Genomic DNA, 23,487 nt, shown 5'->3' with positions numbered 1-23,487 from the left:
ACGGTGAGTTAGTGAAGGCAAGATTGAGTCCAAAGGTTGCTTATTAAAAGGGCTAGCCAGAATGTGAAGACTTACAAGTCCAAAAGATTGATGCTCTTTGTCATTTTCATAAGTTCTAAATTGAAAAGCTACTTTGATACTGAGTTTACTGATTTTATATTAAAATGTAGTAGATTTTTCTAAGACTTACTGAATATCGACCATTAAGCATTTCTTTGAATAACTCCCCACCTCACTCTCCCTCCAGTGTCAACTGTGATAAAAAAATAATTATGAGTGGAGACATAATTTTATTTTTCTTCTGTTTTCTGCAGGTAGCCCTGCAGCACTTTGTCAACTGCATGTAGATGATGAGATCATTGCTGTCAATGGCACAAAGGTTTCACATATGGACTACAGTCAGTGGGAAGAAGCCATCAGCAGAGGACTAGAAACTGGAAACCTGGTCATGGATGTCAGACGATACGGAAAGAATGGTGAGTTGTTTCATCAGGCAGATACAGTATGCTCTGTAAGGCAAATAAGCTTTGTCTCTGCTGTACCTGACAGCTGAGAGTCCTTATTACCCTTACAGGAGTAATATGTATCTAAGCTAAGTAGTTTGCCAGTGTGTCTGTTGCATTTTAACACAACTTGGCTTTTTTAACTGCTTGTGCATTAGAAATGTCTTGACAAGCAAATCTTCAAAACATTGAAATAATGACATCTTTCTTGTGCTCTGGCCTTTTTCTGAGAGGATGCACAGGTGACAGAGTGTGCAACCACCACAAAAGGGTATATAACATTTCATTTCCTTCCGTACCGCAAGAATAAAGAGGACCTGTTCTTTAGACCATAATAACTGTTTAAGCCTTTCTCTCTCAATGACCAGCTCCCTTTCTTCAAATGAGGATCATGTGTTCCTTTCTTCAGGGGGCATTTCAAATGATGTATGAGCTTGTTGGTGGCACCTCTGTGCTATGATTTTGTCCATTGACCCAAATACTGTGATGCTGTAATCTCTTCTCTCCAAAGTGGTACTGCCCATTCTGGCTAGTATTTCCATCCTGGCTGATAGCCTTGTAGCATCTCTAGACTTGCCATGGTTTTAATCAGGATACCCTTTCAAAGTTCCATAAGAATTTTTGCAGAGTTCAAAGTGTGACCAATGACTTCTTTCACAGTATAAATACAAAACATTCTTTTAGTAGGAAGCTGGGTAGAATAAGTTACCAGTAAGTGGGGAGAAAAAAGTAGAGTGAGAGAGACACAAGAAACAAATTGCTTTGCAGAACCTAGTACAACTGTAGAGTAAGATTAGTGGCAAACAACTCACTGAATAAAATTTTCGGTAGTGGGAGGGGAGAAATAATGGAGTCTGAGAGAAGAGTATCGTTTGTCTTTGCCTCTTTAGTTTTGCTAGTTTAGTTTGGACTGCCTTTTCTTCCCCCCTCTGTGCTTCCTGATGAGCATGGACATGAAAATGACCCTTCCCTGGATAGTGTATGAGTCTCATTGTAACTTGCCTACACAAAGTTGGAAGACTTTTCTCGATCCTTACTAATGTTAATGAAATAGTTTCCAATGAATACTAACTGCTCTTTAATGTTGAGCTGCTGTAGCACATATTAGCAAAACATCTGGCAAACTTTACCTGGCTTATGACTAACACGAGCATTTTTGGGGAAGGCGGTCTGCTCATAAATGCCCTTTTTCCTGTCTTCACAAATTCCACCTGATTTCTGTGTCTCCCTCTTCTGTTGTGTGTGGTTTTGTGTTATTTTAATGTGTTTTCACTAACTCTTGTTCTGTTCTTTGACGTTACTGTCTATATCAATTTCTTGATCCTCCACATACCAAAAAGATTGGGGCAAAGACCAGCCTTCCCTGCCACATGTAAGGCATAAAATCCTCAATCTCACCAGTATGGCTACCAACATTATAGGTACATCTGAAAATAAATGGATTGATGCAACTTCTGGAGAACATGTTTCAAATGTTTCCACCATATCAACAAAAAGAGATTTCTCCAGCAGCCTTCGAAGTTCTGTGAGTATGTTTTTGAAGGATTTGTGGGATTTGGGAGAAGGAAGAAAAAAATGTAATGTCTTGGTGATGGGAGGATGGAGAAAAAGCAGTACAAGTAAAAATATAGGACGCTGCAAATATGGAGATGTAGCTATGTATATATTAAGGTAAATAAGATGTTTTAAAGACTTGCTGCTGTCTATTCATGAGTGGACACCAGTAAATGATATTAAAACATGTGCAGACTATATTTTAACTAAAACATATAATGTGTTTTTTTCTTTAGAGAAGACTTTGACCTGTGTTATTAGCATAAATGGAAGTTGCAGCCCAAAGAACAAGCGTATACGAGCTTTCAGATTACTTATAAATAACAACCCGTCTGCCAAGGAGCTGAAATAGAAAGATCTTGGCTTCTGGCATTTTCTTGCAGACTAATGTTTTTTTTTATTTCTGCAGCAATTTACAGTTGCTTATTGATTCCCTCAAATGCCTGTGGTTGCCTCATTATAAAATAGACTCAGGAAGTTTTAGATTGTTTTGTATCTTTCTATGGAAAATGTTATAAAATGTTTCATGATATATAGTTCCTGTCAGGGAAGATGTGTAACTGGATAAGCTTCCAAAAAAAAAAAGAAAAAAAAAAGACCTCTTTTTTTTTTTTTTTTTAAATTTTTCAGGATACAGAAACAAAATTGATAAATGGAACACAAGGAGATTTTGGCTCTAATGAACAAAGAGGTAAACCACTGTTGCTATTCATCTGCTAATTGTGTCATTTGCAACAAGCACAGATGTTAAACCTGTAATAATTGCAAGCTTAGTACAGTGGGTGAAGTGAGACCTTAATAAACTGAAAGCTAGACAGATACCACAGACATGTTGTTGCATCTAAACTGGGTGTAGTTTGCTTCCATGACATGCTAGGCAGTTTGAGAACTGACAAAAAAAGCTGTAACAAACCCCCCTGCCTCTTCATTAGTGTTTATAAATTTACTGTGTGGTAGAGGTGAAAGAGAAGAAAGTACACAATTTATTGTAATTGCTACTGCATTGTGTAGAGACTGAATCAGTATTAGTATTGATTTATTTCAGTGCCCAGGAAGAGTGTAAAGAGTGTTCAACTTTTGGTATTCCCCCCTGCCCTCATTTCAGTTGTGAGGTTTTAGGGATAGCAGCTGTTTCACTATTATTATTTTACTTTTATTCCTGGAGAATGATATTGATTATTCCTGTATGAATAATAATTACTTACGATGCTGTGAACAGTTATAACCTTACTTGACAACAGTGAGAGAAACCAGGTATGTATACTTCCTAATGGAATAATAAGCCTTAAATAGGAACTTTGTGTTTCATTTTAACTTGAATACACATGGCAATTTATGAAAGAATTCCCCGAAGATATCAGTTGCCCTCTGGAGATGCCTTTCTGATGACCTGAAATGGTGATTAGGCTCCTCATTCCAATGTGGTATCCCAGTCAGGAAGGCTTAAATTAGACAGGGAGACTCTGAGTCCAAGTTTGACACTTCTGCGATTGTTATAGTTGGACATTGTTAGTGATAAAATGAAATACTAATCAGTATATGATGTAACCTAGTAAGATTTTACTTGGTATTGCAGAGGCTTTTTGTTTTTCTGAAGCGATGTTGCTCGAGATGAGAGGACTAGGAAGTTTCTTATCCAGTGGTTATAATCTTAAAAAAAAAAAAAGGCACCTCATTGACTTGTTTGTGTTCTTTGTATTTTTCAAATAGCATCTGAACCTATTTCTTTGAAAAACTTAAAAAGACGGTCACAATTTTTTGAACAAGGTAAATCAAAGAGCTAACATTTCATGTACTTCCATGAAATTGTTCCTGCTGCATACTCTTCCTAACAAGTCTGGTGCTGGGTGCTCTACCTCTTCAGCATTGTTCATGGCAGTTACAATGAAGCAACATAATGAATTTCCCTTCTTTTCCCAGGGTCATCAGGTTATTCTTACAATTCATGGGTCTACCTTTGTGGTAATGGGTCTTTGTGTGTTCTTTTACATCTATAGCTGTTTAAATCTCTTCTATGTCCTTCATCCTTTTTTTTTTTCCCACTGGTTAGAAGTAAGAAGGATAGCACTCTTTGGTCTGGTTTGCTACTACCTACAAAACAGGAATAATGGTGAATATTCCAGCAGAGGTTTAGTGAAGATGTCAGAGCTGTTGATAAAATACGTAACTCTGGATTTGAGTTTATCTTGAGTTGCAGCTCTGTGCTTTTGTGTAAATTGATGGAAAAAGGCCTCTGCTGGCTTTCCAGTCTGTGGTGATATCGCAAGATCCCAAGAAGACCGATATAAATTTTTAATTTAATATGCTAGCTTTTAAAGGCAGAAAATGAGGCACTCAATTTTGGTTTTGTAGGTTGCTTTCAGTGTTCTGCATGTCACAGCTCACATACTTTCACTAATGTTATATGTCTTATGCTGTCTTCAGGCTATGTATGCCTTGCTGTTTTGCTGTAGCCTGAAAGAGGGAAATTCTGGCCCTTTAGAACTTCAGTTGAATTTTGCCAATGATTTGAGTGGGGCCAGGATTTTGCCTTTAGTGGTGATGACTCTTTGACAAAAGTGACTGTGAAGTGCCACAGCATATATCTGTTTGTGGTTCTGTTTGCTTTTAAATACTTCTGCTGAATTGTATCTGTATGGTGGTATTTTGTTGTTGGTTGTTTTGTTGGTGTTGGGGGTTTTTTTTGTTGGTTGGTTTTTATTTTATGGCTGGCCAGAAAATTCGTTTTTATTTTAATTAGTTTTATAGCAATATTTTAAGTATTTCATCTCTGCTTGAGGGGGAGGACAAGGTTGTAGTTCTAGACTGTACGTTCAATACAGTTATGTTAATTTTAAACTTTTGACACTTCGGCTTTACAGTTATATGAAAGATTCATCTTTGTAAACCCGTGCAGTTCAGCATAAACTTACAGGAGTGAGAGAAGAGGGGAACAAAGATAGGTGCTGTCTGTGCCTCCCTTTAGGATCTCCTGGTGCAATTGCAATAGATCAAGCTGTTTGTCCTGTTGCCGCTGTGGCTGTTGAGATCTGACAGTGACAACAAAATTGTGCATATATAGAATGGACACTAGCCTGTGACTCATTATCTTTTGTATCCAAAGTTTGACCTTTTTTCCACTTCATGTGGTCCTACTTCAGAAATCTGTTGCAACTTTTTGCTTTTATGTGTTTTCTTTAAACTTGGAGATTAAACTTTTTAAATTTGGAGAGCTAGGTAACAATTACACTGTAAACAAACAAAAAAGTGATATTGCTCGAGAAAGGGTTGTACTTAAATTTGTACTTCTCCACATTTTCTTGACCTTTAATATGTTAGCATAATACACGTCTCTCTCTATTAATCATCTTGGCACAAGATGATTAAGTCCAAGTGTGATAGCCTAAGTAGCATAAGGTTTGTGGTGAAAAGTGACAGTTTCACTGAATTCAAGCGTGTGCTTTGGGGAGTGGGAAAGGAGGAAAGTTGGAAAGGAGAAATACATGGTTTTGTGGTAGAGAAGTTGCCAGTGGATGTCTATTGGTCTTAATTCATGTCAAGGGCAGTAGGTGATTAGCTTCTCTACCTTGGTGCCACATTCTGGGTCATGCTAAACAGTTGGGTTTCACAGTAATAATAGGAGAGGTATAGTAAAGAGCCTCTGTATTGCCACACTGGAGATGTACTGCTAATTCAAGCAATTGCTGATGGCACTTGTAAGCATGTAAAGCTTTTAAACAATTTTGCACATTTAGTTGAAAGCACCTAATAAATTCTGCCCTTGAGTAAGTTAAGTGGGGCAAATGCAAGCATGTCTTACTAAGGAAGCAAAAATTAAAACTGATTTGCCGAAGTTACACAAGTCTTGCAGTAGTTAGTATGTGTGGGTTTAATGATTTCTCTTTCTTGCCTTCCAAATCTCACAGGAGGCCCAGAGCCTGCAATGCCTGATGTAAGTGCTGTTTATGAACTACTGATTACTTGTATAATCCTGGTCTTTTCAGGAAGCCCACTGCTTTCTGTTGCCTTTTATACTTCTTTAAATTTTGATCAAATCTGAGAGTACTAAGATTTTCCAATTTGTTGCTCTCTGTCCATTTGAAGAAAAGGCTATTTTCGGTCCTTGTCACTGTAAAGTTTTAGTGTTTGTAATGGCTTCTATTTCTCACTTTAAAAATTATGTTTTAAAATGTAGAGTGTTGATTACATGGAAGAGGGTAATATTATTTCATTTTTGTGCTATATTAGCTCCCAGTCCCATCCATTAGTGCTCCTAGTCGTCGGGTTTGGGATCAAGAGGAAGAGCGAAAACGACAGGAAAAATGGCAAAAAGAGCAGGACCGTTTACTGCAGGTATAATTGATCTTCATAATCATAGGCTGTCAATCCCTTGTGTGCAGCAACTGTTACGAAAGAAAAGTGTCATGTGACCTCTGTAATTTTTCTTACTGATTGCCTGAGGAGATTCTCAGATATGTTTTCTGGGCTGCACATGCTAGCAGTTATTCAGAAAAAAGAGGACAATGCATTAGTGAGCTTCATAAAATCAAACCCAGAATGTGTATTCACTATAGCCAGAAGTGCTCAATCTTCACAAGGCTGGTATGTCCTTACTGGCTAAAGAATTTAAAGGATAAGTGAAGACATAAAGGGCAATAACCTTCACTTTTGATTATGAGTTTTATTTTTTTCCCCTTAAGAAAATTGCCTCTAGCCTGAGTTTTGCCTTCAGTTAGCAATACTGCCTTATATTTGTATATGAAGAGGAGGCAGCTGGTGCCACAGTTAGGCACCTGCTAGAATCCTGTCACTTAGCAATCAGCTAATCACTTGGAATCAACCTGGTTCCCAGGACCTCTGTGAGTCAGAAAGCTGGACTTGCTAATGCAAAACCACCTTGATAACCAGTTGCTTGAGCTGGAGGAGAGTGTTGCAGAGGAAAGGGGCAATGTTTGTCATCTTAGAATAGCACAAAAAACCCAAGCATATGTCTCTGCAAAGACCTCAGCTCAATGAAGCATAAGCACGTTCAGCCACGTTCAGAAAGACACATCTTTGCAAATTAAACTAAAGTTTGTTTTCTGATGGCTAAGAGAGACATCAGTGAACATCATTTATTCTTCACAAGTTTAAAACTCTAAATAAGTTTGGTGCATTCAGCAAAAATTTGTGATGTCAAAGTACAGCATAGCAACTCTGTTGCTTTTTTGGATGTTTGATCTTTTGTTGTTCCTTTTAGCTTACAAACTCTGCCAAGCAACAGCTGTACCTTCCTAAACTTATCTGTGGTCTCTGTTATGGTTTGGATGCTCCATTTGATGCCTGAAGATATGGCTTTAAAGAATGTAGACTTTGGCTCCCCTTTCTTGAGAGCAGACTCACCTATCTGCCATTACTTTTCTTTTCTTTGCTTCTTCTTTTTTAGTCCTGAAGTAGTAAATTTGGCAAGAGTAATAATCTTTCTCTTCCCTGTGATCCTAGTAAAGAATTTTTAAATACAAAGAAAGGAAGCAAAGTCTCTCTTTGCTTATTTCCAGCATCTTAGAAGGAATACTTTTGACATCATTAAATATTTTGCTTTTCCCTAGATATAAGTGGTGACTGACAAAACCACCAAAACATTTACTGTATGCCTTGAGTAATGCTTTAAGACCGTATATCAATTTCATACCAAATCTAGTCATAAGACAAATTTGGATGTCCAGAAATAGGGTTTTTTTTAGGTAACATTTCAAAAGAACTGAGACTTCTTGCTCAAACCAAATCACTGCCTCATATTTCACTTAGTGATCACTTTATATTTACCATATTAATGTGTCCACATCCAACTTAAATATAATCACTCTGTCTTTCCAGAAATACCTTAGATGGCTGATTTTTTGTTCAGTGGTAACTAAAATGGAGGACAGGGAATATAACAGATATGAGATCAGTTGTTGTGAGACTTACCATGTAATAAGCCTGGATTCTCCAAAATCAATTATAGAACTCCTTTGAATTGTATTTGAACCAGGACTTAATTTGTGGCAGACCTAATGTTCTAGAGGAATTCATGCGTTTTTTTACAATCCTGGTCTGTTAAAAAACACATTTAAAACCAGTAGTAAATTTTAATGCAAATAAAAATTATCATGTTTCTTATTTGCATATTTAACTTCAATCTAACTTAACAGGAGAAATACCAACGTGAACAAGAAAAACTGAGGGAAGAATGGCTACGAGCTAAGCAAGAAGCAGAAAAAGAGAGCTCCAAGTATCTTGATGAGGTAGGTTATGAATAAGGCTTCACTGACTAGTTTCATGAGGACTTTTTTCCCTTATAAGAGATGCGTGCAAGTAGGCAAATAATTAATTTCTCTGTCATTTGTCTTCTCACTTTGGAAAACAAACTGTTGGCTATGACTTGGTAGGAAGAGGTTGCAAAAATGGGATGGAAAGAGTAAATGAGATGTTTTGAAATGATGAATTTGACCCTTTTCCTTGCGGTTGGTTATGTAATTTACCACCAGAAATATGTTGGCAAAAAGTTACAGCATGTGTTAATTATTGTGACCAGAAATGATCACCTTTCCTGTTTATTTACCTGCTGTGCTACTTGTTGAAATTCTGCTTCAATACTTGATCATCAAGCATGTTTGTAAGTGTCTGATGTGTTACTGACAGCCAGTTCATCTTAGCTCTGATAAATTTACATACCAAATCAACTTCAGATTTCCTATCATATGTTTTAAAACATCGAATGCATGTAGTTCCTATAGATGCTGACTTCTGTGGCTTTTGTTTATGGGAAGATGAACAAGTTTCTTCCTGAGTATGGGCACTGTCTGAGGTATCTCATCTTGATTGCTATGTGAGTGCTACTTCAGGCATCCAAGCTAGATTGGTTGTGTTTATAGAGTCATGAATAAGTAGACCATAATTTAAGGCATAGGACTTCAACAAGAAAGCTTTTTGAGCTGTTAGAGGACTTTGTTGTACAAGAATGTAAACCATTTCATATTTTTCCTATCATTAGAGGTTTTGATGGACCCATAAACATTATTCATTCTCTGCAACTAATTTGACCGCTGAAAGACCTTTTCTCATCTTTTAGACAAGAGTCATAGGGTGGTAGGTCTGAGGCTTGACTTTGAAATGGTAGGAGAATGGAGGAGAGTGGGAGGTTCCTCCACATGAGGATTCATGTGAAATTCATTGGTTTGATATACACTTGCAGTGTAAGTCTTTGTGTACACACTCTTCAGTAGGTCTCAGGTTTCTAAGTGAAAACAGTAGGGAGAAATGCTGGGTATCATGGAAGGGTTTGTTTTCCATGGGTATTTAAGTGGGGAAGGGATGTCTTGACATGTAAGTGATACTTTAGAAAGCAGAATGTTTCACATAGTTGTGGCTGTGCTGCCTCTAGCACTTGCTAAGGCTGCTGTGTGGAATGAAGCTCTTGAGTTAGGAGAACATGTTAGCAGGCACTCAAAACATGAAACCAAAGTACACCCTGCATCTTGCACTGAGAGTGTTGGGGATGCTTATCGCACAGTCTTCTCTTATGGAATAAATTAACTTTTCTGAGTGAGCAGCCTATTTAAAAAATGGCTCCTTTCCCTAAAAACATGATTTTTTTTCTTTGTTACAGGAGCAGACTGTTCTAACTTTAAATACGACATCTGTCACTTCTCGTGCTCCATCTGTGTCCAGCTGGAGAGCAAGCCCTGAAGCAAATATTCCTGAGGAGCCAGAAGGAGATGGAGGAAGAGAGCTGGCAGTGAGCTTGCTGCGTGAGGAAGAAGGAAGGAGGAGGCTTCAGGAGGAACGGAGGATCCAGGAGGAAGCAACCCTGCGTTTTGAGCAAGAAAGAGAACTCCAAGAGTTGGAGCTTGAGAGACAACGTAAAGAGAGGGAGCAGCAATATGCTGAGGAACAGAGGCGGCGGGCAGAGATGGAGGAACAGAAGCGGCAGGCTGAAAGGCAAAGGGAGGTGTCAGTGGAGATGCCTCAGTACCAAAGGTGTGCACTTGTGATAGGATTTACTCTCTCTTCCTTCTGCAAATTCAAATATTCTTCTAATGGGAGTGTGTCTGTCCTGGATATATAAGGATATTCATGTAAGTTTCATACTTAATCAGTCAGTGCAAGATACCGTAGGAGTGTCTTTCTTTCTAAAGACAGAAGGATAAGGCATAACACAAAGTCTTGCCCCATGAATTAAGTGCTATATTAATCCACTTCAACTCTTTTTTTTTTTTTAAATGGAAAGTCTAAATACAGTAATTACAGCCAAATCAAAGATGACATGAAGCACTTAGTTGTGAACATTTTGTAAGAACTGTGCACAAGCCTGTAAACTGAGAGCCAGTGATCCAATGTACAGGGTTTCAGAAGAAATACCAAGTTAATGCTTTTCCAACAAATGCGTGACTGATTTTGCAGATTTCTCTCTCATTTTAATTCAACAGTGTAACAATAAAGTTTAATTGCAATTTAACTTCTGGGTTAACTTGTCACTGAAGGATATCATGGTATGTGAGTGAACAGATACTGTCTTGCCTGTTAGAAATATCCGTTGCCCTCACTACTTTCTTCCACAGCTTGGTTTAAAAAAACCCAAGCAAACAAAAAAAGCCCCAATTATTAGTTTGCAAGTTTGTATTCTTGCCCAGAAGTTTTCAGACTAATGTCACAGGAAATTAATCTGTCTCAAACAGAATAAACCAGTAACTTTTTCGTATTTTGTGTGCATTTAGCTTACAGCCTTGTGTATGACTAGCTTTGTGGTTTCTCTTGAGGTTTTTCTCCTGTTCTTATGTAAGTAATAAGAGATGACTGAAGATAACGCATGGTATCAAGTTAAGTCTTAGGAAAAGATAATATGATTACAAAAATTGCATGTATTTGCAGAGGAGATTGTAAGACCTAGAGTTACTTTAGCTCATTCTAAATGACTGCTGCTTGATATGCCTGCTGAGCAAAGCAGAGGCACAGTTGTTACAATGGCTGAACAGGTTCTTCTTGGCAGCTGAGCCAGGATATCTCCACAGTTTTAGCTTGCCCCCGTTGCAAAATAATAGGGCTTTGCGTGGTAACATTAAGCTGCTGCAATACCTGCATATCTAAATCCTTGATATATGCTCTAGTCCATGGGGATTTCATTGCTTCTGAGGTTGCTGCTACCAAAGGATGTGTTTACTAAACATGGGAGGCTTTGCTTAACAGTAAAGGAGCAAGTTCAGTGAAACTGGACTTTAAAATATCTGATGTTAAATATTTGCTTTAAGATGATATTCAAGGATAGGACTTGAAATCTGAAATGTTATATAAACACCTGCAAAGGCATGATACTTGCTGCAAAGAGCACTGAGGTTGGGGACGGGCAGCTGAAGAGCATTGTCTGTGGAACTTTGTGAGTTTACGAACTGTACTTATACAATTTTCTAGAATATAAATGTAATTTTTAGGGAACTGCTGTGGTTGAACAAAACTTGCGTCCTAGCTTTGGAATAGATGAGATAATCACTGTTGTATACTGATGCTTGTAATTTTTGCAGCATCCTAAAGTCATAGATTTTCATGTTTCCAGTTAACACGCCTGAACTTTCTTAGTTTTCTCTATGCATACTTAGTGTTTGTTTAATTTCTAGAATATTTTTTTGTTTAATATGTATTTTCATTTCTCTTTATTTTGCTTCTAGACATTATGAGCGCTATGAAGTATCTAAAACAATAGAGGATCGAGCTGGCCATCCTCTCATTGACAGGTAATAATGAATAAATACAAAGGCTGAAACATCTTCAGCAATAACCATTTTGGCATGCTAGTTTTGTCACTTCACAAAAATGTAATTTCTGGCAGTTTTTCTGATAACCTTTCTGTCTTCTTTTGTTGGTTGTATTTCTGATTGATAAAATTAAACCTCCTTAGAACTTTAACTGTTTTTTCTCTAGATTTTTTTTCCCCTTCGGGATCTATTTTGAGTATTTTCAGTAGGGACTATTTATATGTATGTGTGTGTGTCTTTTTCCGTATATGAACATAATGTATCTTTTTTTTCAATAGGCATTATGAGCGTTATGAAGTTTCTAAAACCATTGAGGAGCAACCTGACCAGTCATTTGCTGACAGGTGTGTGATACTGAATATCAGCACAGACTGTAACATCACCATTTCTTTGTCAGAAAGCTTTTAAACTTCTAATAAACTTTATTAATGGCAGCTGAATGTACGCTCTGGATTGCTGCTGTGTTTTGCAGTTTTTATGGCTTGTTTTCATATTGAAAAAACAAGCTGCCAAACTTTTGGCAAATGATACATGGTGTTGTAAGCAGCAGTTAGTCAATGGTATTTTACTGGGAGAAACAGAACTGTAAGGAAGTAAATATGTGGGTGGTACTAGACTTACCTGGCTGGAAAATAATTTCAGATACAATTGTGCTTGTGTCATAACGTGCTATACAAACTAAGGTGCAATCATCCCAATCAGGGTTGTGCAACTTAAGAGAGACTTAAGAGAGAGTAAACAAGAAGGGAAGTGGAGGCAGCAGCAGCATATTTATCAGGGAGGTAGAAGATGTGCCACTGTATAAGTTACCCAAGTTATTTTTAAGTTATACTCTCTTACTTTACAAATCAAGTGGTTTAGATTGCATCGCACAATAGTTCTGAAAGATGACTTCTGTGTATTTGACCAGTTTTTGTAGTTGGAGTGAGCATACCTTGTTTATATAAAGAGGAACCCCAAAACTTACAGGGTACAACTCAATGGATTTGTTACTAATGAAAGATCTAAATTTAACTGCAGAAGGTACCTGCACTAAATACACTTGGATATATGTGTGACAAGGACACTCAGGTGCTAAAATCTTCCTGGGCAAGGCTTTCCTGCTTTTTACAGCTCCCATTTACTACAGGTAGCTATGAAATTGTTGCATCTTTCCAACAGATAATAAAAATAGGTCTGCACCATAGGACAGACAGTAAGAACTTATGGGAGCAAGAAATGTGATGTAGTTTATGCATCATTTGTCTATAAATAAAGGACAAGACTCCTTCAAAATGCTGCTATAAAGCCACTGCTGTATGTGTAAATGCATTAATGTAGCAGCTGTGAGTTGTGACTCAGCAAAGGATTTCTGTTCCTTTGTGAGTTATTTTAAACTGAAAAACTGGCTGTATTACTTGAGACTAATAATTCAGCAGAGAGATGTTGCTGAAGGTACTGCTCCATACTATTATAAACCTAATGTTTTGCCATTTGTCTTGCTGTATATGACATTTGTTGAATGACATTTCTTGGCTAAAACTCATTAGAAAATTATGCTGCTGGGTGAACAAGAAATTTTCCAAGAACAATTTGCATGCAGTGTTTGAGGAGTTGTTTTGTTTATAGTCTGGTAACAGTGCTGAAGTGTCATTTAAGTTTCTCATGAAGCCAAATCATTTATAAATCTGCTTTGAAAGTTCTCACTCCTTTGTCTGACTGTAGTCTTCACAAAGCTTCCATGGGGAAGGACTTTGGTTTTTATGTGTTTTTACTTCAGTAAATACAATGGCCAGTCCCTTATACCTGAAGCACTGGGAACTTTCAGTACAAAGTCTTAACTTTTAGTTGGTGATTACTTATTGATATCTAAATAATGACATCTCTTTTCCCCTTAATATCCTTTTGGTCTTTCTTTGGATATTTTTGTCTCCTGTTTTAAGTACAGCATAAGTTGTTGATGGAAGGGATGGTGAAAAAAAAAGGGTCTGTGGATCTATAGTATGCAATAATAAGATCTTTGTCTGTGATGAGGTCTCCTTGTTAAGACAGAGAAATGAATGTTTTCTATATCCTTAGGAATAAGTCCAAGTCAACTTCAGAACTGAATGAATTCAACACAATCAGAAATGGTAAGTACTGTTTAATTTCCATTATTTTTAAATTTATTGGGGAGGGGGAAGTGTAGGAGAAAAAAATAAGATGTATTACACATAGTCATCCTAAGAAAATTAATTGTCAGAGTGCTTTTTGATAGCAATGTTGTAAATCAAATTCGCACCATGCCCCACTTTAATGAAGTTTCAACAGCAAGAGGAAATTCATATAATCAACATATAAACCTAGGACAAATATGATTAACTTCTCTGTTGAAGACTGTAGCAGTGATTACAAACAGCTTTTAGATGCCTAAATTTTAATGATTGATATTTATGAGATTAAACCAATCATGTAGATATATCATTGAAGATGTGTATGCTTTTGATATATTGACTCTGTCAACAAAAAAGATCTGCACATACCAAGATGCTAGCATATTTAATACAACTGATTGTCTTCTTAATTTCTGTTAGTAGGAGTAACAGAGCTAAAAGTCAGCTTTCAATATTATCACAGTGGCTTGTGTCTTGTATTCCAGTTTATTTAAATGACTTCAGTTATGTTAGAGGAATGTGCGTAAAGCAAACAAACAAACCAGATTTATAAATATGTTACAGTAGAAAATACCCACAAGATATTCCTGTGTCTAAAGCATGGTTAAAAAAAGTTGTAAGTAATCAAAGAAAAGTAAATGTTGTATTAGAGGATATATTGCAGATTTATGGTGTTGCTTTCATACATTAAGGCATGGTCATTGAAACTTAAGAGCAAGTAAACTCCCACAATATTTTATAATGGTAATATATGATATAATATATTGCTATAGTGATAACAATAAATCTAATAGAGCAGTATTTCAAGGGATGAAAATTTCAAATTGAATGACTTATTGCTCAGTAGTTTTCTTAATTAGTCTTCCTGTAAAGAATGGTTACTGGATCTAGGAAGTAAAAAATTGTTGCCTTCTGATATGTCAATACCTATCGGAGAAAGATGGTTTATTTGTTTCTGCTTCCAAATTTTCAAAGGCTATCTATACCATAAATCTCATTTCAACTGAGTAGTTAACACAACATCCAAATAATAGAGAAGTTATCTGAAGGATTTCCCTCTCCCCTGTATATCTGTCTAAAGCAAGATAAGCACTGTGTTTAGTGCCTTGAATGAGGAAAGAAATTTTTGTAAACAGAGACAACTTATGGAAGAAGAGAGTATGAACTCTTAAAGGAAAGGAAGGTTTCCCACTATTCAGCTGTGTATTTTATACATAGTTCAGTTTGTATTAGAGGAAGAGTCCAAATTATGGCACTAAAAGAGACCATGCCCTTTTAAAAGTACATGTGTGTGTATATAGATATATATGTACAAGCAAATATCAATGCATATACACTTAAGAAGTGAAGGAAAATACTTGTATTTAAGTTAAGGATTATGTAAAAGGCCACATTAATGGAAATACAAATAAAAAATTTATAATAATGTATTGCCAAGTTTGGTACAGGTTACCCATCTGTAAAACAGAACCAGAGAAACTTGTAAATATAGTGAAGAACTGTAGCTTTTGGAGTTCTAGCCAGAGCTCTGACAGCATGATAACTACTTTTGTGCCTTAAGGTGTCTGGCTGAAGTTTGCACATGTTGTCCACACAGGTACCCAGAGCAGGTTTTCGGAGAGATCCTGGAACATGGGTGAGTCACAGAAGAAGTCTCAGAAGGAACAAAACCTCTCTGCAGCGGAGTTGGAGAGACAGCAAATCCTTCAGGAAATGAGAAAGAAAACATCTCTACACACAGACAGCAGCTGGATAAGGCAGCGCAGTTCCAGTGTACATAAGGAGCCCATTAGTCTGTACAGCAATAGTATGAGGAGGTAGGAATCACATTAAAAATTAACTTTGTCTCTCATCAAATATTTTTGTTTGGTTATTCTGAACTTCAGGTTGTATTACAGAGCACAGAGAGCTGTGAAATGCTGTAAGGTAAACTGCATAGCAGCACAGATAGGAGAAAGTAGCTATATTACAGCTGGGATTGAGTGGTTTTTTTACAAGTAAAGAATGTGACTATGCCCTGTAAATAACTCGGCTGCTTATTTTGTGGTTGGTATAGCAGCAATAGAAATCAGTGGTGTGCCTTGTCATTGACAGATGTGCTTAAGAATTTCAGCATGACAACTTACAGTGGAAATTAATTATTATGGCTAAGGTGTATACCTTTTTTAACGTAGAAATATGTCAGAAAGTTTGGATGGTTTTTTTTTTCTTTATTTAATGCATGAATGTTAGATTTGTCACTTAGGAAACAGCCGAGTTATCAGTCAGGAGAGTGTTTGGCTATTCGGCCAACACCTTGTGCCTAGGTGATGCTATCCGGTCTGGGTGGATTGTTATTTTCAATCTGGTATCCCATGGAGAAAACAAAAACAAACCTGATATCTGAGGTCTGTTGCTGTTCTGTGGATTTTGATACAGTTCACCCTGATAAAGCTGCGGTGAAGAGTGTTTTGCTTTTATCAAGTAGTCATTAAGTGCCACCTCTCTTTCGCCTCACCTGATTTTTCCCATGAGAACTAGGGCTGGGCACAAAGGATAATTTGCTGCTCATAGATTTTAAATCAGTGTGTGAAGAACATTGCTCAGTGATCAGACAAACATATTCATGCTAGAAAGTCTTAAAGATGCTAGGATAGTGATTTTCTCTTTTAAAAAATCAGAATATAGCTCTTTACATTTGAGATACGTGTACCTCTGTTGCAGGGGGGAGTCTTTGGACAATCTTGATTCTTCGAGAACAAGCTCGTGGAGGCACCACTCATGGCTAAACCAGTCTGCCTCCTCTTCATCTCTATCTTCTAGTCAAGATTTTAGTCGCCCGGTGTCCACCTCAAACCGAGCCTACATGTGCACTCCTTCCTCCAGCAAAGCCCCTCCTGTGGCCACCTCGGCGAGAGCCCCATCCGTGTCTCAGACAGCCCCTCGGGCTCAGTCTCCTCTCTCTGCTTCCCAGCCAGGGTCCCAGACACGCAGCAGGTGAGTGTGTACCCTTTTGCTGGGAAGGTACAAATTCTGGGCAGCACTAAAGAATGTGTATATGGTGGTCTACAGGAGCATTCTTGTCCATAATGTAGATCAACAAGTACCTGGAGTTTTCTGGCTGGAGGGGACAGTGGAAATACAGGTTCATATTACCTCCCTACTCCAGTCACTCGAAAAATTCCACGATTTTGTCATCACTGCTTGACATTGGTTAAAAAACCAAAAGAACTGGAATAATAAATCTGCAGTCTCTGAGCTGTGTGTTGGTTACCAAAATGATTAGTAAAAGCCTATTCCAGATGGCATTTCTGACATTTATTTTCCTTGGTTTGTTTTAACAAAACATTCCTGAAACCCACGCTTTATGACCCTCATTTTGGTCTCTCTTCCCCTTTTCTTGGCATGTGGCCAATATCATCTTGAGGAGCACTCAGGAATGCTCATAACCCATGACCCTGGAGAATTACAGAGTAGGATGTTGATTTTAATCTAGGAGGAAAAAGCAAGAATTGCAACATATTTTGAAAAAAAAAAAAAGGGAATTCAGTTGTTGTACGGTAGATAACTCTGCTGTTTTACATACTTGAGACATTTTAAAAATACCTTGGGAGAAGACTACAGAGAATCATCCCCACACAATTATTTGTTATATATAACAACAGTGAACACTACTTCACTAGCTCTTACACTTCTCAGGCACTTGTGATAAATTGACTTTTTTTGTTGTTGTTTTTTAAAGCAAGGCTTTTATGTTCTATATAATGTAAGAAAATTATCTTCTTAACCATGTTTTTCTTTCTTGTTCTCACTTCCATTTCCTAACATCTTGGTAGATCTATGGAAACTGACCTCCATATGGCTTATGTTCAAGGAGTTAACATAATATATGTCCAGGCCTAACCTTCTTTTATCTAACAAGGTGCAGATGGTGGGTCTTGGCCTTCTGAATAGTTCCCCACAAATAAGAAGACAGGAGCACAAAACCTGTGTGCTTACTCTCCAAACTTAACAGTACACTTTTTATTTGTAGGAGCTATTTTATACAATGAAATATCTGCCAAGAATGTGTCAGAATATCTTAATTTGTTCCTATGTAAATTTGATCTAAATTCTAACACTTCAGCTTTCCCTAGCTTTCAGATCTATTGTAAATAATATTAATTTTCAGTTTATTTTCCCCAAGCAGCATAATAGTCCACTTTTTACCCATGTGTTTATTTTTAATTTCAAAAAGTATTTGTTAACTTTTCTTTGTGTTTTACACCTTTTCAAGCTGGTTTTAAGGTTTTTCATTCTATATTTAGGTCAGTCAGTGGGAAGAAAATCTGTTCATACTGTAATAACGTTCTGGGCAAAGGAGCAGCCATGATCATTGAGTCTCTTGGTCTTTGTTATCATTTACATTGCTTTAAGGTGAGAGCTGGGAGTCACATCATGAAGGAACAGGAACTAATCAGGAGCACGCATGGCTACTCAGTGTTATGCTACAGGGGGTCTTACTAATCACCTGCTTTGCCTTCTACTCTTGACAGCGTGGTGCATGCATATTTCCATGAGGCAGTCCTGTCTGCAGGCATTTAGCACTTGACTCTAGAAGTGTTTCTTAAATGCCAGAGTTAAGAAGCAGGACTTTGATAAGTAAGATGAGCACTTTGACTGTGAGATCAAAGTTCATTCTTCTTCGAATGGGCAGCAAAATATCAGAAGATGCTGAACCACTTCTTGCAGAGAAAGCAGCTCCTCTAATAAAAAATAAAATCTCAGCCTGGACCTGGCAATTGAATCATTTAAGAGGATCCATCCTTTCTAAGCTAATCTCAGCAGACAATGTTCGCATGGTGTTTTCCAGGTAAAGACATGTTTGCAGAGTTCAGCCTGGCAGGATAAAACTGAGAACCAGACCAGAAGCTGTGTTTAGTGCTACTCAGCCATGGTCAGAAACTAGGAATATAAGGTCATGCTTGGCACTGAGACATACTTACACGATTTCCCATCAGCTTGGGGCATATGCAGAGCTGAAAGAATAAATGCCTGCCTGCAAAAGATGGCAAAGCAGTCCTGGTTCCCCTGGCCTTGGACCAGATGAGGAATTAGGCTCTGATTTGAAGATGCTGTTGGACCCTACTTCTTCCATGACTTCAAGAGACTTCTGTACCTGGTTCAGAACACTTTTCTTCTGTGCCCAGCTCAAGTGCATCACCTGGAGTATTACAAGGGATTGACTCAAAGATCTTCCTGGTCCTGCCTGCCTGAGCAGGAGAGACAGGACTGATCCATGGGGACTGGTTGCCATTCCCTTTCTGCAAGATGTATTCTGTGCAAGGGAGTCCACCTGTTGCTCCTAACCTACACAAGAAAATACCAAGTTTCTGTTTTTCAAATTTCTGAAGATTAATGAGCTGTTGAACAGACTGACATCCAAAAGATTCATTACTTGGTTAAGCAGGGAAACTATCTGTGCTTTGTAAATTCAGTAAAGGGAGTGTTATGTTTTGGGTTACATTCCTTCCAGATGTTGTTCATATTCACAGCAAATACATGTTTAGCTACCATAGCTAAATAGTTTGATGTTAGCATGAAAGCAGTCAAGCCCCTTATGTGTTTATGCAAGAAAAATTAAATCAACCTCATCTCTCCAAATCAGAACTTGTTTTGATGTTGCAAATCCAGGAAATTGGGAGTGCCTGAATATTTGCTGCTTTGAGTGCCAAAGGACTGAGGACACCAGCAGCATGTAGTGCCACATGGAAATCTGCAAGTAACACACCCAGGTGTTCTGTGCCAAAGTTACTGTTGCCATCTAGAGAACAAATTTTTTTCGTGCCAAGCCAGAGTTTTCAGAGAGTCCAAAGTTCAAATTAAATTTAATGAACTAATCTCTAAAAACCGTCTGCTTTATGTTTGCTTAGTTGGTGTATCTCTGCTATTCATTGTCCAGTCGTCACCTTTAAATACTTTCTTAGGGTTGGTTGCATTTTGATCTACTAATTGTTACACATTTGCTTCTAGTTGATTGTGGGTTTATGGGTCAAGCTTTGTTGAGCTTAATCTGAGCTGCTTTTGAACAACATTTTTGTTTCTTAGTATTTTGAAAGAAGTTCCTAATTATTTATCTATGACACAGTGTGTTGCCTGTGGATGTGACCTCGGTGGATCCCGCTCTGGAGCTGAAGTTAGGATCCGAAACAACAAACTCTTCTGCAACGACTGCTATATCAGATTTAAAAGTAAGGCAATCCAACTGCCGTGTGCATGACTGTATTTCTTCTCTGTGCTGTACAACTCGATAGCTTTTATGTTTAACTTTCATTTGGTATGATAGTAATAGGTTCAGCAAGATTTGATTGCCAGTTTCTGTCTTTTGTAGGGTAGCCATCCCTAACTTTTGCTTGCCGGTAGCTGATTTTACCACCTTGTTATTACACAGCTTCAAACAGACAGCATGGTATAGTCATCTTCCTTTCTTCATAGATCTGAGAAAATGGTGTCAGGGAGTTGTCAGGTGCTAAACAGGCTTGTCTTGATAACAGAGAAGCCTTTTTGAAAAAGTGCCAACATTTTTTTAAAAAAAGTAGTCTGAAATATGTGTTTAATTCAGTCCTAATGCATACTTGGAAAGCTATTAGTTTATCCTGTGCAGGTGGCACAAATGCTGGTTTCTTTTTGTAATGCTATTGTTATTGGAATTATAGGTCTGTAATTGGTTATTCATTTAGGTACAAGTTCAGGAGGAATTGATTTACTTACAGATCTTAATTAAAAGGTGCAGTATAATTTTTTTCCTTTTTATGGTTTGCAGAATTCTGATTTACTGGAGCATGATGTTAAGGCTTTGTATAGTGGTGTTGAGGTCCTTTTTTCTGCTGTCATAGATGATGGTAGACATCCTCCTAATTTTGACAAGTCTTGAGAGTTTTATATGGCTCTTTTTTGTATAGCAAATATGTAATCCTCTAGGATGATAAATTTCAGGGAAGGGAAAGCATTTCTGAATTACTTCCTGGGAAACATCTCCATGTTTCTTTATGAGCCCAACACATTTTTCTCATAGTGGACCAGAGGGCAGTGAAGGGAACAGGGATACTCATGCTACAGCATTTCAGCAAGAATTGGGCAGCTGCTGGCTGAGACACCTAGCTCAGAAAAAGAGAAGCTCTGCATCTGATGCTGTTGCTGTTTTCAGGCTCTTTTTGGCTTCCAGGAAAAAGGGGAAGTCACAGAAATGATTGTGTGGTGCCCAAGCTAAAACCAGAAAACTTCACACCTTGTGAGGCTAACAGTGCATTCACAAAGGCTAATGTTGAGTGCAAGGATTCCACTGTGATCAGTGGAAGGAGGAAGAGAATCGCCCCTTTCCATCTGGAGGTGATTCAAAGCGCTGGGTCATATCTCTGAGTTAATGTTTGGAGAATGTCTCTCCTTGATGGCAAGACTACACTGAAGTGACTTTGTGTCTTTTTGAAGCACCCAGATTTGTGGGAGATTCACTCTGGAGCTTGCTCATGTTATTTTTATCTCTGTCTTTTCTTTTGAGGGGAAAAATTGCTGAATGGCTTGAATAAGTAATTTTATCAGAGGTGAATTGCTGTTTAGTCTGTCTTTGACATTACAGCCCATAAAGTCACAGCAGTGCCTTTCAGAAGCAGAGCTGATCTGTAAAGAAATGGTTCTATTCCCTTCCCTTCAGACTGCATCTACTTGGGCCAGTGGGCACCTCAAAACATAATTGTATGAGAAACAAGTAAATCGGGAATTGTACAAACTTGTAGGTACAGAATAAAGTATTTAAATTAGTGATGAGTAATTGAAATCGGCTATTTGAATAAAACAAAAACCAGCTATGAAATTACTGCAGTGAAAATGTATTGGCAGCACAGCACTGGTCTGAGATGCAGGTTACTTTTTTTTGCAGTTGTCATTTGACATCAGCCTGGCTAATTATTCATTAGTTTGGAACGTGAACATATTGGCAAAAAGGTTTGATAAACTGTAGGGTTATTAAAATTCACTGTGCAATGTTATGCTGTGATATTTTTGCACATTTTTATGTTAATTTTGTGTTTTGAACTTGGAACATTGTGGCAGAACACAAGTGTATTGGCAGATGCCCACAAAGATATGCAGAGAGATAATAAAAAAAAGTTCTTTATATTGTAACAGGTATTTAGCAAATTTCAATTTCATTATTGAAGGGTAAATTTAGAAAAACTGTCACACTCTCTCTATGCTAATGCTAAAAATAGTTCTTAGAAACTTGGTAAGGTGCATGTTCTGTGGAATATTACTTGGCCTGAAATAATTGCAGTGCTATAATTGGATTAAACTCAAATTTGTATTTTTCATTAAATTTGGATTGCTTGATTCAGAATGTATACTTCAGCTTGTGTTACAATTTTCAATAAGTATTGGAAATACCATTTTCTGACTATTTTAAACTTGGAAATGTTAATTTTTGTCAAGAAGGTTCTTCAGTAACTAGACTTTACTTACCAATTTCTTCTGTCTCTCTCTAACAGCTGGACAACCAACCTCCATGTGAAGCAAATGAAGATATGAAACCACTGTTGCAAATAAAAGAAGAGGTGATTGCTGCTGATGTAGATCTATAAATATATATATTGTGTATGTGTGTTTTTTCTAAGAGTAACTCTTGCTTGTCTAGTCTTCATAGCAATACATTGTATTCTTCATATAACTATTTTTATTTATAAGAAAGTAATTGCAGTAAGGAAATATCTGGGAAAAATACTTTCACATTTTCAGCTTCAAGTACTGAGAGCAAAAGAGAGAATAACTATATTTTCAGTAATAAGTTCAAAATATTTTTGAGGCTTATAATCAACTAGTTGACTTTCCAATGGTATATGAAGAGGATATTTTGTTTCTAAGCTCTTGAAATGAGCATTAGAGAAATAGCTAATATAAATACATTTTTGCAATTGCTGTCTTTATTTTTTGACATATACTGAAAGTGAATTCTCTAGGTTAATATGAAGCTGCGTTTAAATGCACATGAGTGTGTTTGCTTTCCATATGCTGGTTTATAAAATTATGTGCTTTTTTGAAACTTAAATAGAAAGAATAACCTGTTTGCTCAGTGGTGTTGGCATAATATTCTGTGGAATCCATTTAAGGGGGAGAGTTTTCTTTTCCCATTTGGAAAATGTAACTATCACTTTTTCCTCCACAAACTGAGTGGAGAATGGTTGTTGAATAACAGTCTATTTGTAAATAAAAATTCTGATGTTGCATTTATTAGAAGCTTTTTTTTTTCTCTTCAGCTAAATACGCCTAAGGTAATGTGTTGAAATGTAAAATTGTTTTAATTTCATCTTGGGGAAGATATTTAAGATGTCCACCTATATATGTGCTTTTCTCTTTTCCCATGTAGTCAATGCCAAATTCTTTGTGTAGATCTCTCATCAACCTCCTCATGCTTTTTCCCTTGAGCATTCAATAAAAGTGACGAGACTGTGTGCTCCTTCCTGAAACACAATTGGAAGAGGTGGATGTTCCCCAAAACTTCTCTGCTGTGGCTAGAAAATATATTTTTGGGTTAGGTTCTGC

General features: G+C 37.3%; 1 protein-coding gene across 13 annotated transcripts in view; it reads left to right on the top strand.

The window, feature by feature from the left end:
• LMO7 (LIM domain 7) overlaps window positions 1-23,175 on the top strand; it is a 131,446-nt gene extending 108,271 nt beyond the window's left edge. For 7 of the 13 annotated variants that reach the window (XM_032678239.1, XM_032678246.1, XM_032678240.1 and 4 more), the window contains 16 exons: window positions 315-476; window positions 1,844-2,028; window positions 2,688-2,748; window positions 3,768-3,824; window positions 5,963-5,988; window positions 6,285-6,389; window positions 8,210-8,302; window positions 9,667-10,037; window positions 11,720-11,785; window positions 12,085-12,150; window positions 13,865-13,917; window positions 15,536-15,755; window positions 16,642-16,914; window positions 18,225-18,333; window positions 20,045-20,147; window positions 22,437-23,175. In XM_032678239.1, the coding sequence (XP_032534130.1) occupies window positions 315-476; window positions 1,844-2,028; window positions 2,688-2,748; window positions 3,768-3,824; window positions 5,963-5,988; window positions 6,285-6,389; window positions 8,210-8,302; window positions 9,667-10,037; window positions 11,720-11,785; window positions 12,085-12,150; window positions 13,865-13,917; window positions 15,536-15,755; window positions 16,642-16,914; window positions 18,225-18,333; window positions 20,045-20,147; window positions 22,437-22,459 (1,973 nt within the window). In that variant the 3' untranslated portion in view covers window positions 22,460-23,175. Of the gene's footprint in view, window positions 1-314; window positions 477-1,843; window positions 2,029-2,687; window positions 2,749-3,767; window positions 3,825-3,977; window positions 4,020-5,962; window positions 5,989-6,284; window positions 6,390-8,209; window positions 8,303-9,666; window positions 10,038-11,719; window positions 11,786-12,084; window positions 12,151-13,864; window positions 13,918-15,535; window positions 15,756-16,641; window positions 16,915-18,224; window positions 18,334-20,044; window positions 20,148-22,436 lie in introns of all 13 variants that reach the window. The other 6 variants (XM_032678241.1, XM_032678244.1, XM_032678250.1 and 3 more) reach the window with 6 other exon arrangements.
• The last annotated feature ends 312 nt before the right edge of the window (window positions 23,176-23,487 follow it).

The sequence above is a fragment of the Chiroxiphia lanceolata genome, chromosome 2, assembly GCF_009829145.1.
Source record: "Chiroxiphia lanceolata isolate bChiLan1 chromosome 2, bChiLan1.pri, whole genome shotgun sequence".
NCBI classification, from domain to species: domain Eukaryota; kingdom Metazoa; phylum Chordata; class Aves; order Passeriformes; family Pipridae; genus Chiroxiphia; species Chiroxiphia lanceolata.
This window is presented reverse-complemented; position numbering and strand designations above follow the sequence as displayed.